We start from the raw sequence: 16,717 nt of genomic DNA on the forward strand, positions 1-16,717 counted from the left end.
GAGTGAATTTTATTAGGAAAATAAAATTTTAATTTTAGTCCTAATTCTTTTTAATAAAATAAAAAACGAATTCTAGCTAATAATGGCCCTGTTTGATAATCAACTAATGTGATGTATAAAAAAAGGTATATTTCGTATATTTAACCGCCACAACTAAGTAAGTAAGTATAATATTGCAACTCAATAATTATAATTACCCCGAGTTTGATTGATTTGGGTGCGCTATTTGAAACAATATAAAATAAAAAATCACACATTAGCCGTAGTCCTAAACGACATTCCTAGCTATTTTCACTATCTCTATCTTTTTTTTTGAAAACACACTATCTCTATCTTATTACACTCATCTTATTAGCCGACTATCTTTATTTTTGTACAGCTAATTTTGGAAATACATTTTTGTTTTTGCAGCTATGAATAAGGATCGGATATACAAAATCAGAGAGATATACAAAATCTACATAGAATTCCAACTAATGATATTTGGAAATATATAATAGACATAATTTAGGAAATTCCTTGCGTATAAAGAAAAGTTCTTTTTTAAGGGTTAGTTTTGAGCATTTTCTATATATATATATAGGTTAGATATACAAATTACACTTGAATTTTTCTTTATTCCTGAAAACTGAAAACCCACAAAAAATAGTTCTTACTTTAATATTTCCATGATCACCCAAACCATGATTTTCTCCTTATTGTATTCAAGGTCAATATCTGGATATGAAGTGTTATCTTGGGCAGTTGATGATGAGTCTACTTCAACCTCAACCTCAAACTCGAAACACCCACTCGACGACTTCTTTACAATCCATATATGATACAATGATAGCCGCAACCCTAACGGAGAAAAAATTGTTACGCATGTGTTAGATAGAACTACTGATTTCGAAGATGAGCTTACAGAATGGGAAGTTAAGGAGTGGCTTGGAGAACTTTACGAGGATGAAATATGCCGATGAGTGTGTCTATGAAGCGATAGAACAAAGTTGTGAGGAACTTCTAGAAGATGTTGAAGCTAAAACGCGTACTTCTCTTGCATTGATTGAATAGTCAAGGTGGCCGAGACTATGGATATGGATATCGAGGAAGTTGGTAATAATAATAATAATTTCGAGGAAGATACCCGAATGAGGATTATGATATAGACGAAGAAATTAGGATGGAAGTGAAGAGTTTCCTACGGAAAAGGGAGATCCTAAGGCCTATGAATAATGAAGGGTTTTCATCAAGTAAAGAATCGAGTGGTTGTTCGATTTGCTTGGAGGAGTTTGATAAGTCAGATGATGATTGTGAACAAGAAGGCACGGTTTTTCCTTGCTCTCATGTTTTTCATGGAGAGTATATGGTTTCTTGATTCTTGAGGGGAAGAATACTTGTCCGTTGTGCCGATATAAGTTTATGCTTTGTTATTTGATGTTTGATGAAAATTAAGTTGTATTACGCCTCCTTGTGTATAAGGGTGGTGCTATTGATGTATATAAGAAAACGTTCCAATTTATCACTGAATATATTACTGAACACTCTGTTTTCTTTTTAGCCATGTTTTAGGATTTTATTATAACTTCTTGACAATATTGATAACTCATCAATGACATACGATTGTATAATACTAATTGTATATATGAAACTTGATATTGTAGCTTTGGATGCGATTGTGAAAGACATGCTGCACGACTAATCAAATAAAGAAAAAAGACTGCCATTGCAAAGAGGCGAAGAGCGAGGAATTTTAATTTATTAGCATAAAGCAACTATTTTGAGCGGATGGAGCCTACTGCAGAGTATATACTATCAATCCAAAATACATCATTTATTAGACTACCAAAAGTTGATTTAGATTTACGTCACAAGTCTAAGGTTATCATATACTTTGTATGTACGCTCATCATCACCCTCAACCAAATCCTCCTCCCTCCACCATCCTTTCAAAGTTTTGAGTCTGCAAATTTCGAGAGTTTCAAGGGAGGGGAAGAATGTCATCAATTCTTCACGTTCATTTCCAGTGTAGCTATTTTATTTTCTATGTACTCCAACTTCCACAATCTATCAAGAGATAGAGATTTCAGAAAATGCAGTTTACTCAACTGTGGAATCTGCACCAAGTTGCTACAATATTTAAAATGGATGTTGACAAGGTGTTGGAAAGAAATAGCCCAATTATCCTGTGCTCTACCCCAACTTGGAATTTTAGTACACTTGTAATACCTCAAGACAAATTTCTTGAGATTCGAAGGTGGTTCTAGCTTTTCCATCACCCCTTCCCACTCTACACATCCATCATTATCATAAGCATATAGAATTTCAACCCCAGTGAGATGTTTCATACCCTTTAAATACCCTCCTCCTCCATCATCATTCATGTAGTTTTTGCCGATTTTGATCTCTATGCCACCTATTAAGTTGGTCAGGGGTTTTAAGTCTTTCAGGTCTCCCATACATTGCTCCTCTGTAGAAACTCTCCTTTTCATACCCACCACAAACAATGGTAGCACCCGAAGATTAGTCAACTTACCCATGCCTGATGGCATACTAGTTAACTTATCACACCTACTTAAATCAAAGTGCCTAAGACTTGTCAACATATCCATGCCTATAGGCATACTAGTTAAATTAATGATAATCAAAGTGCCACGTGGCATAGGGTAATTTTACCCTAAACAACACAATAACTCAATTTATGATAACAAGTCTTTTGACTCTAATAGACTACCAAACACAACACACATGCTTCTTAGAACATGACACACTTTGATCCAACAAAGAGATCTTCATAAAAATGAGTACTATAGTACACACTATGAAAGACGGAGGATAGCCTACATTTCTACAGCATCATTATTTCAACTGTTGTGAGTTCTTGCAAGTTCCGCCATTGATATTACAACTTCGCGGTTTGGAGAAAGCCTCACACAAATCTTCACCACAAATTTAATGCATTTCGGGGTAGTACCTCATAATTGTCAATTACCTAAATGTAAGACACAAGTGATAAGCATCAACCTCATCGCCTTTACAGGATGTTTGGTGCGCTGGAATAGGGAATTGAGGAATATACTCCGTAAGATGGGATAAACAGGGAAATTTAATTTGTTGTCGGGAATTCATAAATATATGACCATGTCAGCTGAAATCAAGTAACAGAAAATCATGCACTATATTAGCTTACCTCTAGCAGGAGTCGTAAGGATGTACATTATCGTCTGAACCCTCAGAATCATTATCGTCTGAATCCTCAAAATCGTTATCGTCTGAATCCTTAGAATAATCACTATCTGAAATTGAACCTGTAAAACAATATTGCAATATTGTTTAATAGTATTTAATAGTTTTGACAATGTAGTGTTTATAATGTATATCATTGTTTGAAGGATTAATGAGGTTACCAAAATTGAAAGATGACAATAAAATTCTCCAAAAGGAATACTCCATAGGCAGGAAATTATTGGCTGAAAATTAGAATATAGTCTAAACAAGTTTGCAGTTACCTGCAGACGAAGTATCATCGTCAGCACCATCTCCGAGAGTAAAACGAACATCTTGCAAATCCAGTGCTCTGCCCCGCCTTGGAATTGCTCCAAGGGTAATTGATTCAGGAAACGAAGTTAACTTAGGGCAATTAATGATTTTGAAAGTTTAACTGGCTAATACAAGAGGGGGGGTGAATTGTATTTGAGGTGAAATCTAAAAACTTTTGCGGAATTTAACTAAATGAAATAATGACGAGAGAAGATATAGGCTTTTCTAAATTTCCACTATGTAATCAAACTCTTTACAAGTGAAGATTCAAACCCGTTAACAAGTTCCACAAATTAGGAACTTGTTCCCAACTCTCACAGAAGACTTCAACAGCGAAGCTTCCTTGACCTCACCTTACACAAACTCACAATCCCAACCCCAAAGTACTTGAATACAATCTGTGATTACAAATACCTATTGCACTCAAGAATATAAGAAGGAAAATAACTCTCTTTATGTTATTAGATGGCTACTGGAATTTTTATGCTTAAGAGTTGTGTTTTGCTGAGATAGTTTGCATGAGTATTTATAGAGAAGGCTTAGTCATTAACCTCCACCATAATCACGTCCACATGCCAACAACCCACTAACAACTTGTGGAGTTATCTTGACAGATGGTGATCATGAAGAGGTTTCCTAGCCTTATCTAATTAACCCACTATCTTAACAACTTGATAACCATTAGCCGTATAAAAGATTTTCTCACAGAAAACCACTTGCTAACTTTATCAAATATTTATTTAAAAGATTATCAAAAGTTTGTTTAAAAAGATTTTATTTGAAAAGATAAACTTATTATTTATTAAAACAACTAGATAATTATCTTCGATAATTATCTTTATTAAAACTTTTACAAATTATCTTTTCTTTAAGAAATTATCTTTTAAAACTAACTTTTATTCCAGTAGTCTTTAACATAAGTCATTGAGTTCCTTTCCGAATTTATATTATTGAGTGCTCACAATTAAAACTAGAATGTGAGATTTACACGAGGCTTTTTAAAGAATGCTACTCCGCATCCAAGTTCCTACTCCGGAACGAACTTTGCTTGAACCCTTTATTCACCAAAGACTCAAAACATTCATTAGTCGAGTTTGTCAATTTGTCCATCAAAACCAAAAGGCTCAACAAATTCCCCCTTTTTGATGATGACAAACATTGACAAACTTAGGTAAATAAAATCATCCAGGCATGCAACAAAAATTTAAAGTAAGACATGAAAACAAAAAAAAAAACAGAGTAATTAAAGAACTTAAAAAAATATTTATTCTAAAAAGACTGAGCAAAAGAAAAATTAACAAAGACTTTAAAAACTTAGATTACTAGGACTGAACTTAGCAAAAGTTTGTACCTTAGATGTGTGAGTTCCTTGGTAAACACCTTAGCCGCCATGAAGTTTGTCTTTTCCCCCTTTTGGCATTATCAAAAGATTGAAAAAACATTTTGCTATACTCCCACTAGACTACGTAGGGAATAGTGAGCTCAAATAATGCAAGGCAAAAATAAGTTAGGCATTGAATTATCAACAAACACACACAATCATATGAAAAATAAGAGCCGAGTTCCGATTTAGGAAATAGAAGAGAAACATAGAGAATGTAGCAAAGGATAAAGGCGTACAAACCAAAGTTCAGAGAGATTAAACAAAACCAAAATAAAATTGTTCAACATATGAAATTAGAATAAGTGCAATCAAGGATTTAAAAGGCTGCATTGGTAGGATCAAGGGTTGGATTTGTGGGATCAATAGAGTCTTCCTCGACTTCCTCAAAGGCTACTTTGTTGATAGTTTCCAAGATCTCCTTGTTGCCTTCACTAAACTTGCCTTCAGCCTGTGCAAGCTTTGCCTCCACGCCTGCAAATCCGGTTGCTTGAGATTCTGCCAGAGCCTGCACCTGACCTTTAAGAGAAAGCAGTTCCGAGGCCATTTCCTCCAGTTTCTTGCTCACCAGAGTAGTCAACTTCTCAATATCTGCTTTAACCTGTTGAAAATCATAAACAGACACACGAGTTCCAGAGAAAGTAACAAAGCCAGTAGGCTGTGATGTAGGAAAAGCTGGGGAGGGAGAGGGAGAAGTCTGTTTTGGAGGTGAAACAGGAGTGGAAGAGGGTTTAGCTTGGTTTGGGGGAGAGGCAGGAACAGGAGATGGCTCGGAGGCAAAAGGAACTTGTGTAGGGGTGAAATCAGGGTCTGAGTGATCAGAAGAACTGATGTCTTCAATGATCACAGGCTTTAGAGTAGAAGTCGCAGGTTTGACAATTTTCCTCTTACTCCTCCTTAGTCCTCCTGTATAAGGGAGGTCGAGACTCTCACTTTCTGAGCTAGATTCCCCTTCACTCTGAGTCTCCTCTTCTTCCTCAGAATCTGCCTCCTGAGGTTCCCCCTCAGAAACTTCCTTATGTTCCCCCTCAGAAACTTCCTTATGTTCCCCCTCAGAATCTTCCTGTTTTTCTCCTTGCACATCTCCCTCAAGTATTTTTTCTTTGTTTTTCTCTCCGTTAGAACTTTTTTCTTCTTCCTTATCTCCCTCAGAATCACTGGAGGTGGTAGCACCCTCACTAGCCTCCTCACTACCCTGGTCACTGCTTGCATCACATTCTTCCTTAGCTTCTTTCCCTTTCCCTTTCTTTTTCTCCCCTCCTTTCCGAGGCACAAAACATACTTTGCCATTTGTAAGCCTAAGACTCAGTCTAAGTAATGATTGTTCAGAGAGGATATTATCGGGTTTGAGATATGTTGGGGATTCACATTCAACATCAATACCAAAAGATTTGAACAACACAGTAAGGAAAGAGCCATATGGAATTGTGGTCTTTTGAGCATAAAAATTCAAGTGTTCAATCATTAGAGCAGGGAAATTAATCTGTATTTTGCATGCAAGACAGAATATGAGGGAGGCATCCAAGAGTGATACGGTACTCCGTTTTTGTAAACGGGGTACTATACCCTTCCAGGTGAAGGTAAACAGTAGCTTATGAAGGGGTGTTAGGGCATGATGGTGAGTAGTTTTCACTTTTGGATTTCCTCCAATAAATTGAAGGATTTTGCATTCATCATTATGGCCAATGTTTACAGATTGTTTGTGCTTTAAATAAGAACAATAGCCTTTAACAGGAACTTGAAATAGATTTCCAAGATAATTGGCATCAAACGAAATTGGAATATCATTAACTACGGCCGAGCACACACCATTATCACATTGAAAGGTATTTTTGAACTCATAAATAAATTTAGGATAAACAGGGTAATGAGAACAATTCTGGAACAAGTGAGTCCATTTTTGATAATCAATTGAAAAAGTAAATTCAGTGAACTTACTCGCCACACACCAATCATAGTTGATGTGATATCCGAGAGTGTAATTCCATGATGGGAATTTGGTGGTTGCGCGCCGTTTCCTGTCACCGCCCTTCACAGCCTTAGCCTTCCTCTTTGGCTGAGCAGATGGATGCACCACCGCAATTGGCACCGGTTGTGGAGACCTCGTGTTTGAGGAGGGTTTGAATGGTGGTGATCGGGTTTTTGGGGTGGTGTTTCGGTTGGTTTTCATGGTGTTGAAGGTAAAATGAAGGGAAGGAGAAGATGAATAGTGTAAATAGGAAGGAGAGAGAGTGAGGCCGGTTTTTATGAGGGTATATGGAGAAGTTAATTTGATGTGATTGATGAGGGTGGAGTGTTAAAGGAAAAAAGTTTAATTGGGAAGGGTGAGAAAAAGTGACGGTTTATATGGTGAGGTAGTAGAGTAGTTTTAGGGGTAGTAGGAGTTTAATAGGGTGAATTAATTGCACTCATCTAATTCAGTGTTGATAAAATAAAATCGTAAGTTAAGGAGTTGATATACATGCTTCTTATCTTACGTAGCAAATAGGATCTTTTTGTATTTTTGAATTTTATGAGGAATAGAAAAATTGATCATGAAAAAATAAGGAAGGAAAAAAAATAAGATAGGAATAAAAGATAAGAAAGAAGATAACAAGAAGAAAAACAGATAAATAAAAAATGAAAAAGATAAATAAGAGCAAATTGATTGTAAATTATGATGATAATTTACGTGATCATGATACAGAGTATGAAGGATGATGAAAAGGAAACTTGAAGCAACATGGCTCAATATTTTTAACATATTAAAAGTATGTATAAGTGACTTTTCAATACTTCACAAATCTTTCCCCTGGGTAATTTCAGCTGTGTTATGCACACAAGATTGAGCATAGCATTGTTAGTTACATCCGATTTTACCTTAGGGGTTCCAAACAAAAATCACTTGAGCCGTAGCATCCCCAATTCCACACGCATCTTTTCAAACTTGTCTCTGCTTAAAGGCTTAGTTAAAATGTCAGCAATTTGAAATTCAGTAGAAATAAAATCTAGCTTAATTAAGCCCTTTTCAACATTATCTTTCAAAAAGTGATGCCTTACATGTATATGCTTAACTTTAGAGTGTTGTACTGGATCTTTAGAAATGCAAATGGCACTTGTGTTATCACAATGAATAGGAACGCACTCTAAAATAATGCCATAGTCACGCAACTGTTGTTTTATCCATAGCAATTGAGAGCAGCATGCAGCAGCAGCCACATATTCTGCTTCGGCAGTGGATAGAGCAACAGTGTTTTGTTTCTTGGAACTCCAAGAAACCATGCAAGAGCCTAAGAATTGGACCATACCTGACGTGCTTTTACGATTTACCAAATCTCCTGCATAGTCAGCATCAGCATATCCTCTTAGGTCAAACGAGTCACTTTTTGGATAAAACAGACATAAGTCTTCCGTCCCTTTCAAGTATCGTAGAATCCTTTTGACGGCTGTTAGATGTGATTCCTTTGGATCTGATTGAAATCTTGCACAAAGACCTACACTAAACGAAATGTCAGGTCTGCTAGCAGTTAAATATAACAAGGAACCAATCATACCTCTGTATTTTGTTTGGTCCACACGAGTTCCCTTGGGGTCTTGATCCAACCTTGTGGTTGTTCCCATGGGAGTGTGGTTTATCTTTGTGCTTTCCATACTATATTTTTTCAATAACTCCTTCACATATTTCTGCTGATGGATCATTATTCCTTCGTTAGTTTGCTTAATTTGGAGCCCAAGGAAGAAGTTGAGTTCCCCCATCATGCTCATCTCAAACTCACTTCCTGTTGATTGTAGCCTTTGACAACCAATATTGCCTTGTTCCTTACAATTGTGCCATGTTCATCTAGCTTATTCCTGTATACCCATTTGAGACCAATAACCTTTTGATTTGTTGGTTTGGGTTCAAGGTGCCACACTTTGTTTCTTTCGAATTCATTTAATTCCTCTTGCATGGCAACAATCCAATCAGCATCTTCCAAGGCTTCTTTGTGATTTCGAGGTTCCAGTGTTGATAAGTAGGCGTTGAATGCACAGAAGTTTCTCAGTTGGGATCTCGTCTGAGTTCCCTTGCTTAGGTCACTTATAATTTTATCCAGGGGGTGTGACCTTTGATGTTTCCATGGCTTTGGTTGGAATGATTGAGCTGGTATAAAAGTGTTATTTTGAGTTGCTCTTTCTTCCATTTCTTCATGGTGTTCTGCTTCTGCATTTGCTTCGCCTTCTGTATTTTCTGTTTCTTCTGTATTTTGATCAGAGGCTTCAGTATTGTTTGGAACTTCAGTAGGTTCCTTATCAGCATTTTCAGTAATTCGAACAGGCTGCTTTTTGGGAGTTAATTCTTCATCTTGGTCTGTTGAATGAGTGAGACCAATTTCGAAATCTCCATCTTCATATTTCTGTACACAATCATAATTATTAGTTTCATCAAAAATCACATGTATACTTTCTTCTACACACATAGTCCTCTTATTGTAAACTCTATAAGCTTTACTATTAGATGCATATCCTAAAAGGACTGCTTCATCACTCCTTTCATCAAATTTTCCAAGATTTCTTTTATCATTATTGTGAACAAAGCATTTGCATCCAAAGGCTCTTAAGTGAGCAATATTAGGTTTTCTCCCTTTTAACAGTTCATAAGGCGTCTTGTCCAACATTGGTCTGAGCATGGCTCGGTTGATGATATAGCATGCTGTGTTGACGGCTTCTGCCCAAAAACTCCTTGGAAGTCCACTTGCTATTAGCATTGTTCTAGCCATGTCTTCCAATGTTCGGTTCTTCCTTTCAACCACACCATTTTGTTGTGGTGTTCTTGGCGCTGAGAAATTGTGACTTATTCCCTGTTCCCTGCAAAATTCATCAAACTTGGAATTTTCGAATTCCGTACCATGGTCAGTTCTCATATGAATAAGTTGATTACCTATTGATTTTTGTGTCTTTTTCAAGAAAGTCATAAACATATCAAAAGTTTCATCTTTACTATGTAAGAATATGACCCATGTAAATCTAGAATAATCATCCACAAGAACTAAGACATATCTTTTTCCACTTCTACTTTGAATTCTAACTGGGCCACACAAATCCATATGAATGAGTTCCAATGGTTTTGTGGTGCTTACCATTTTCTTTGATTTAAACGATGATCGAACATGCTTTCCTTTGATGCAGGCTTCACAAATTTTGTCATTTAGGAACTTGATAGAAGGTAGTCCGATTACCAAGTCCTTTGACTTTAATTTGTCAAGCAATGAAAGACTAGCATGTCCAAAACGTTTATGCCATAGAAGTGGATCATCCTCAATAACACTTAAACAAGATAGATTGTATTTTGGAACTTTGTTAAGGTCCACGGTATACGTGTTCCCTTTACGAGTTCCTTCCAAAACGATTTTTCCAGTGTTATTGTTGATGATTTTGCATTTTTCAGAAGAAAAGCTTACAGAGTTTCCTTTGTCACAAAACTGAGAAATACTGAGTAGATTATGCTTCAAACCCTCGACTAAAAATACATTGTCAATTGCATGGGAACTTGACCTTCCTACTTTGCCAACAGCAACAATGTTGCCTTTCTTATTGTCTCCAAAGGTCACTGTTCCCCCTGTATAGGCCGTCAGTGAGAGAAATCTGGATTCATCTCCTGTCATGTGCTTAGAACAACCGCTATCGAGGTACCACTGGTTGTTCCCCCTCACTGCGACCTGCAAAAGAAATTAAGGGTTAGTAGCAGGAACCCTTTCATTCATGGGTTCCTGTGTTGACACATTTAAATCAGATTTCTTCTGCCAAACATAGTTCACGTTCTTATTGTATAGATTTGCTTTCTTAGTACATTCTTCACTGCGATGTTCCTTTTTACCACAGAAAGAACAAACGGTCTCGCTAGGTAAGTTCACATATTTCTTTTTCTTTCCAGTGGACTTCTTCTTATGAACATAGCCTAGACCTTCTGTTCTTTTTGTCTGAGCTTCCTTTACCCACTTGGGAACACCCGTGCTTGCTGTATTTTTACTTTTTCTTGCAATTTCTAGGTCCTTTTCTAGTTTCTCATTTTTATCATTGGTTTCCTTTATCTCTTTCTTAACATGCTCTAGTTCATTATTAAACAAGATTAAAGGAACTTCAGTAGACCTGCAAGAATCAGTGTTAGTACACAACATTTTATATTGAGTCAATTCAATATTCAGCATGATATTCTCACTCTTGACTCTTTCAAGGGATTCTTTTAGCATAATATTTTTATCTAACAATTCAAAGAATCTGCCTTGAACATCATTTCTTAAGCTATTCAGATACTTAACATGATCTCTACAAATTCCAGTTGCCTTTTCGGCTTGCCTTAGTTTTGCACATAATTCTTTATATTCATCTAAGGTTTCTAACAATAAAGAGATTAATTTATCCTTCGAGAGAGATTTCAAATAACTAGGTTGAATGACTACCTCATCATCATGCTTTACCATTAGACAGAGATTGGCTACTTCATCGTCTGTGTGTTCCTGTTCCTCTTCTTCGGAACTTGATTCTCCCCACGTGGAAATCATTGCTTTCCTGAAATTTGTTTTAGAAAAGTTAGGCTTGGAGTTTCTATTTTGATCAGCTTCTTTTCCCTTGCCTTTCTCAGATTCCCATAATGGACACTCTTTGATGAAGTGGTTGGTGCTTCCACATTTGTGACAAGAAGACTTGGCTTTGGATTCCTGATTTCTTTTACTGTATCCTTTCTTCTTGTCTAAAAACTTGTTGTTACGGTAGAATTTTTTCAGCCTTCTCACCAACATTGCAGCTTCTTCTTCATCAATGTCAGACTTCTCTTCGGATTCTTCATTAGCTCTTAGTGCTAGCCCTTGACTTTTGACAGTCTCCTGAGTCCGATTGTTCGACTGGATCTCGTGGGTAATGAGGGAACCCGCAAGCTGTTCCAGATTGAACTTGGTGAAGTCTTTTGATTCCTGCACAGCTGCAACCTTTGCTCTCCATCTGTCATTGTCTGGAAGACTTCTTAAGACCTTTCTAACCTGCTCATCTATAGGAATTATCTTACCAAGACACGTTAGTTCGTTAGTAATACTTTTAAATCGAGTAAACATGTCTTTAATGGTATCTTTATTTCCCATTTCAAAGCGCTCATATTGAGATAAAAGAATGTCTATTTTGGAACGTTTAACATCTGACGTTCCTTCATGTGTAACTTCCAGAAGATCCCAAATTTCCTTTGCGGATTTGCACCCTTTGACACGAGTATGTTCATCGGGTCCAAGTCCCCAAATTAGAAACTTTTTGGCAGTAGCATTCATTTCTAGTTTTTCGAAATCAGTTTTTTCATATTCATCCATAGGTTTAGGGATTACCTCATTGTTAGCATTCGTTTTCGTAATTTCGTAATCTCCTACTTGTATAATCCGCCATACCTGATAATTCTCTGCTTGGATAAAGATTTCCATCTTATCCTTCCAATAAGGATAATATTTGCCGTTGAAGTATGGAGGCCTTTGAATGGATGTACTCCCGAATTCCTTTTCCTCTGTGTAAGCCATTTTCCAGGAACTTACTCAACAGGGTTGCCTGCGTGTTCTGAGTTCCCGCTCTGATACCAACTGAAAGTTTAACTGGCTAATACAAGAGGGGGGGTGAATTGTATTTGAGGTGAAATCTAAAAACTTTTGCGGAATTTAACTAAATGAAATAATGACGAGAGAAGATATAGGCTTTTCTAAATTTCCACTATGTAATCAAACTCTTTACAAGTGAAGATTCAAACCCGTTAACAAGTTCCACAAATTAGGAACTTGTTCCCAACTCTCACAGAAGACTTCAGCAGCGAAGCTTCCTTGACCTCACCTTACACAAACTCACAATCCCAACCCCAAAGTACTTGAATACAATCTGTGATTACAAATACCTATTGCACTCAAGAGTATAAGAAGGAAAATAACTCTCTTTATGTTATTAGATGGCTACTGGAATTTTTATGCTTAAGAGTTGTGTTTTGCTGAGATAGTTTGCATGAGTATTTATAGAGAAGGCTTAGTCATTAACCTCCACCATAATCACGTCCACATGCCAACAACCCACTAACAACTTGTGGAGTTATCTTGACAGATGGTGATCATGAAGAGGTTTCCTAGCCTTATCTAATTAACCCACTATCTTAACAACTTGATAACCATTAGCCGTATAAAAGATTTTCTCACAGAAAACCACTTGCTAACTTTATCAAATATTTATTTAAAAGATTATCAAAAGTTTGTTTAAAAAGATTTTATTTGAAAAGATAAACTTATTATTTATTAAAACAACTAGATAATTATCTTCGATAATTATCTTTATTAAAACTTTTACAAATTATCTTTTCTTTAAGAAATTATCTTTTAAAACTAACTTTTATTCCAGTAGTCTTTAACATAAGTCATTGAGTTCCTTTCCGAATTTATATTATTGAGTGCTCACAATTAAAACTAGAATGTGAGATTTACACGAGGCTTTTTAAAGAATGCTACTCCGCATCCAAGTTCCTACTCCGGAACGAACTTTGCTTGAACCCTTTATTCACCAAAGACTCAAAACATTCATTAGTCGAGTTTGTCAATTTGTCCATCAAAACCAAAAGGCTCAACAGATTTCCAATCTGGAAAGACGAGGAAATGTGAAGCTACTCCTCAAGATACGCTCATCCTCATCCTCTACCAACTCCTCCTCCCTCCACCATCCTTTCAATCTTGTAAGATCACAAATTTTAAGAGACTTAAGGGAGGGGAAGAATGCCGTAAAATCTTCTCCTTCATTGGCATTGTTGGTGCTTGTATTCTCCATATATTCCAGCTTGTGTAGATTTCTAAGTCTCAGTGATTTCAGATTACGCAGTTTACTCAACGATGGTATCTGCTCCAAATCGCTACAGTCAAAAAGCTCGATCTTGACAAGAAGTGGGAGGGAGAGTGCCCAGTTATCCAGTGCTCTACCCCACCTTGGAATTGTCGTACCCATGTATCCCCGCAAGGTGAATATCTCGAGATTTGAAGGTGGCTCTAGCTTTTCCATCACATCTTCCCACTCTAAACATCCATCATAAGCATGGTAATCAAATCTTATATCAACCCGAGTGAGATATTTCAAACCCTTCAAATACTCTTCTCCTCCATCATTCTTGTCAAATTTGCCAATTTTGATCACTATGCCACCCTTCAAGTTGGTCAGGGGTTTAAGGTCTTTGAGCTCTCCCATACATTGCTCCTCTGTTGAAACTCTCTTTTCCTTACCCACCACAAAAAATGGTAGCACCTTAAGATTAGTCAACTTGTCCATGCCCGAAGGTATACCACTCAAATAACGACAATTACTTAAATCAAGGTACCTAAGTTTTACCAATTTGCAAAAATCCTTTGGCAACTCCCACAAATGTGTGCAATTTCTTAAATTTAAAGTCTGCAGATTATGTAGTCTAGTAATAGAATCAGAGAGTGCCTCTAACTGACTATTCTGAGACAAGTCAAGATACCTTAAATGCGGTAGCTTACCAATTGGATCAAACCTTGTTATTCCTATTGACTGCAAGCACAACACCCTTAGACCAATCCAGCTATCAATTCGTGCATCCACCGGAACACCGAAGAAATCGGACCAGCGATCACCCCTTGAAATCAACGAACGTATCTTACTCTTAAATGAGTAATTTTGTGAAAAGGTATCACGTGCAAAATACACATGACGAACTTTATCTCCCAATTTGGTTGTATTAGAACTCACCATGCCTATTTCCTCCCTCCCCACTTCTAGAGCAACATCATGCATCAAGTCATGGATTTTCACAGATCCAATATCACCACATCTATCCTTCTCTACATCCTGAAAGAAACATCTACGTACCAAAATCAGGAAATGCTCTTCTGCCGCATCTTCTATGCATTGATCTCTATCTAGCGACACAATGTATCCTTGTGCCATCCAAAGGCTAATCAACTCCTTCCTTTCGAGTCTAATATCTTTGGGAAACAGTGCACAGTAGCTAAAACAATTCTTCAAAGAGGGTCTAAGGTTGTGATAACTAAGCTTTAGTATAGACATAATTTCATTATCACCTTTTCCAATTCCAGCAAATCCACTGTGCTCAAATGTCTGCCACTTATTCACAGGCTGCCCAAATAGAAGGCTTCCTACCGCCTTTATAGCAAGTGGGATGTTGTAGCATTTTTCAACAATCTTCTTCCCAATTTCAACTAATTCAAGATGACTTGCGTGCTCGTGTTCCCCTTTATCAAATGCTACAGACTCGAACAAGAGCCACGAATTCTCTTCGGATAAACCTTGCAGCTTGTGCGTATGTTTTTCTCCAATAATCATTGCAGTCATCTCCGAACGTGTAGTCACCACAATCCGACTACCCTCTTGACCCAGCGTTAAGAACTCGCACAGATTACGCCATTTCTCACAATCTTCATTTCACACATCATCAAGAACAAGCAAGTACTTCTTTCCTCTTAGCTGCTCTTGAAATTGCTTTTGCACCAACTCCATTGAGGAGGTATCGTCAGGCCTTTTACCAGAAACTAATTCTAGAATTTTGCAAAGAATGACCTTGACATCAAATTGCTCCACATCTTGATCAGACACACAAACCCACAACCTCAAATTGGAATCCATAAACTCTGCTTGAACCCTTTTATCGTTATACACAAGCTGGGCAAGAGCAGTTTTACCCAATCCTCCAACTCCCACAATAGTCACAAAGCGGAAACTTTCATGAACATCATTGGGACCTAACAGCATATCAATGACAATCTGTTTATCTTTCTCCCTCCCAATAATTTTATGTTTATTCACGTAGGAGCAAGTTTCCTCCCTCCTTCTACAAATAGGCTTATAGTCCACACTAAGCCCAAATTTGTGATGGTTACTAACAATACTATCCAACTGCTCCTTAATGCCCTTAACCTGACGAGACAGCCTATGAGCTTGACTCACCTCCTTTTTCTTACCAGTTAAAAAGTGCCGTACCTTTATAAAGAATTCATCATCCTTGTTGCCATCAAGCCGCTTGAGCTCATCAGCACGGGTGAAGAACTCATCGAACAGATCATCAGCATCATAAACAGCAGCCTTGAGGTCCTCGATATAGCCTCGTGTTGCGTGGGAGAGTTCACGCTTGGAGTCAGCATCAAGGAGCACATTCTTGATGGTTGAGACACTTTTGTTGAGGTCTTCGAGTTGAGATTTGTATCCCGACATGTCACAAACCTCTTTGATGACCGCAGAAGCAGTAACTTCGATGAGCTTTTCAGCAATGGTGATTCCGAGTTCTGCCATCAGGGATTTGAAAGAGATGAGAAAGAAGAGATGGGAAGATTTAGAAGGAAGCTGTAATTTGAATAAGGAGTAATTGAATAGTATTGAATGAATAAGTATGTACTTCTCCACTGCCAAATTGTTTACTGCTGGGGCCCACTTCAGGTGTAAATTGACATGTGAATATAAAGTGTATGGAGTAGAAATTGGATTTTTCTCCAAATTGAGCCAAATTGGCAAAATATTTACCACTTTAGACGCGTGGCAAAACTATTTACCAAACTAAGCTTCCAGAGTAAAACGCTGTCTTGGACAGCGTTTTATCCCTGGATTTTCTTACAAAAAAATTCAATTGGTAAAACGCTGCCTAGGACAGCGTTTTACCCTGGATTTTTTTTAAAAAAAATTCAATAGGTAAATCGCTGTCTCGGACAGCGTTTATGCCCTAGTTTAAAAAAAAATTCAATTGGTAAAACGCTAAAAAAAAAAAGGATGAAACGCTGTCTGAGACAGGGTTTTATGTACATTTAAAAAAAAAAAAAAAAAAAAAGAAAAAAAAAA

The 16,717-nt window shown here is 37.1% G+C and overlaps 1 protein-coding gene across 1 annotated transcript; it reads right to left on the reverse strand.

The window, feature by feature from the left end:
- Positions 1-13,486: 13,486 nt before the first annotated feature.
- On the reverse strand, positions 13,487-15,272 carry LOC110718957 (putative disease resistance protein RGA1). The gene has a single exon (XM_021897895.1). It carries the CDS (start codon positions 15,221-15,223, stop codon positions 13,487-13,489), a length of 1,737 nt encoding a protein of 578 aa, XP_021753587.1. The 5' UTR covers positions 15,224-15,272.
- Positions 15,273-16,717: the final 1,445 nt, after the last annotated feature.

This window comes from Chenopodium quinoa, unplaced genomic scaffold, assembly GCF_001683475.1.
Source record: "Chenopodium quinoa cultivar QQ74 unplaced genomic scaffold, ASM168347v1, whole genome shotgun sequence".
NCBI lineage: Eukaryota > Viridiplantae > Streptophyta > Magnoliopsida > Caryophyllales > Amaranthaceae > Chenopodium > Chenopodium quinoa.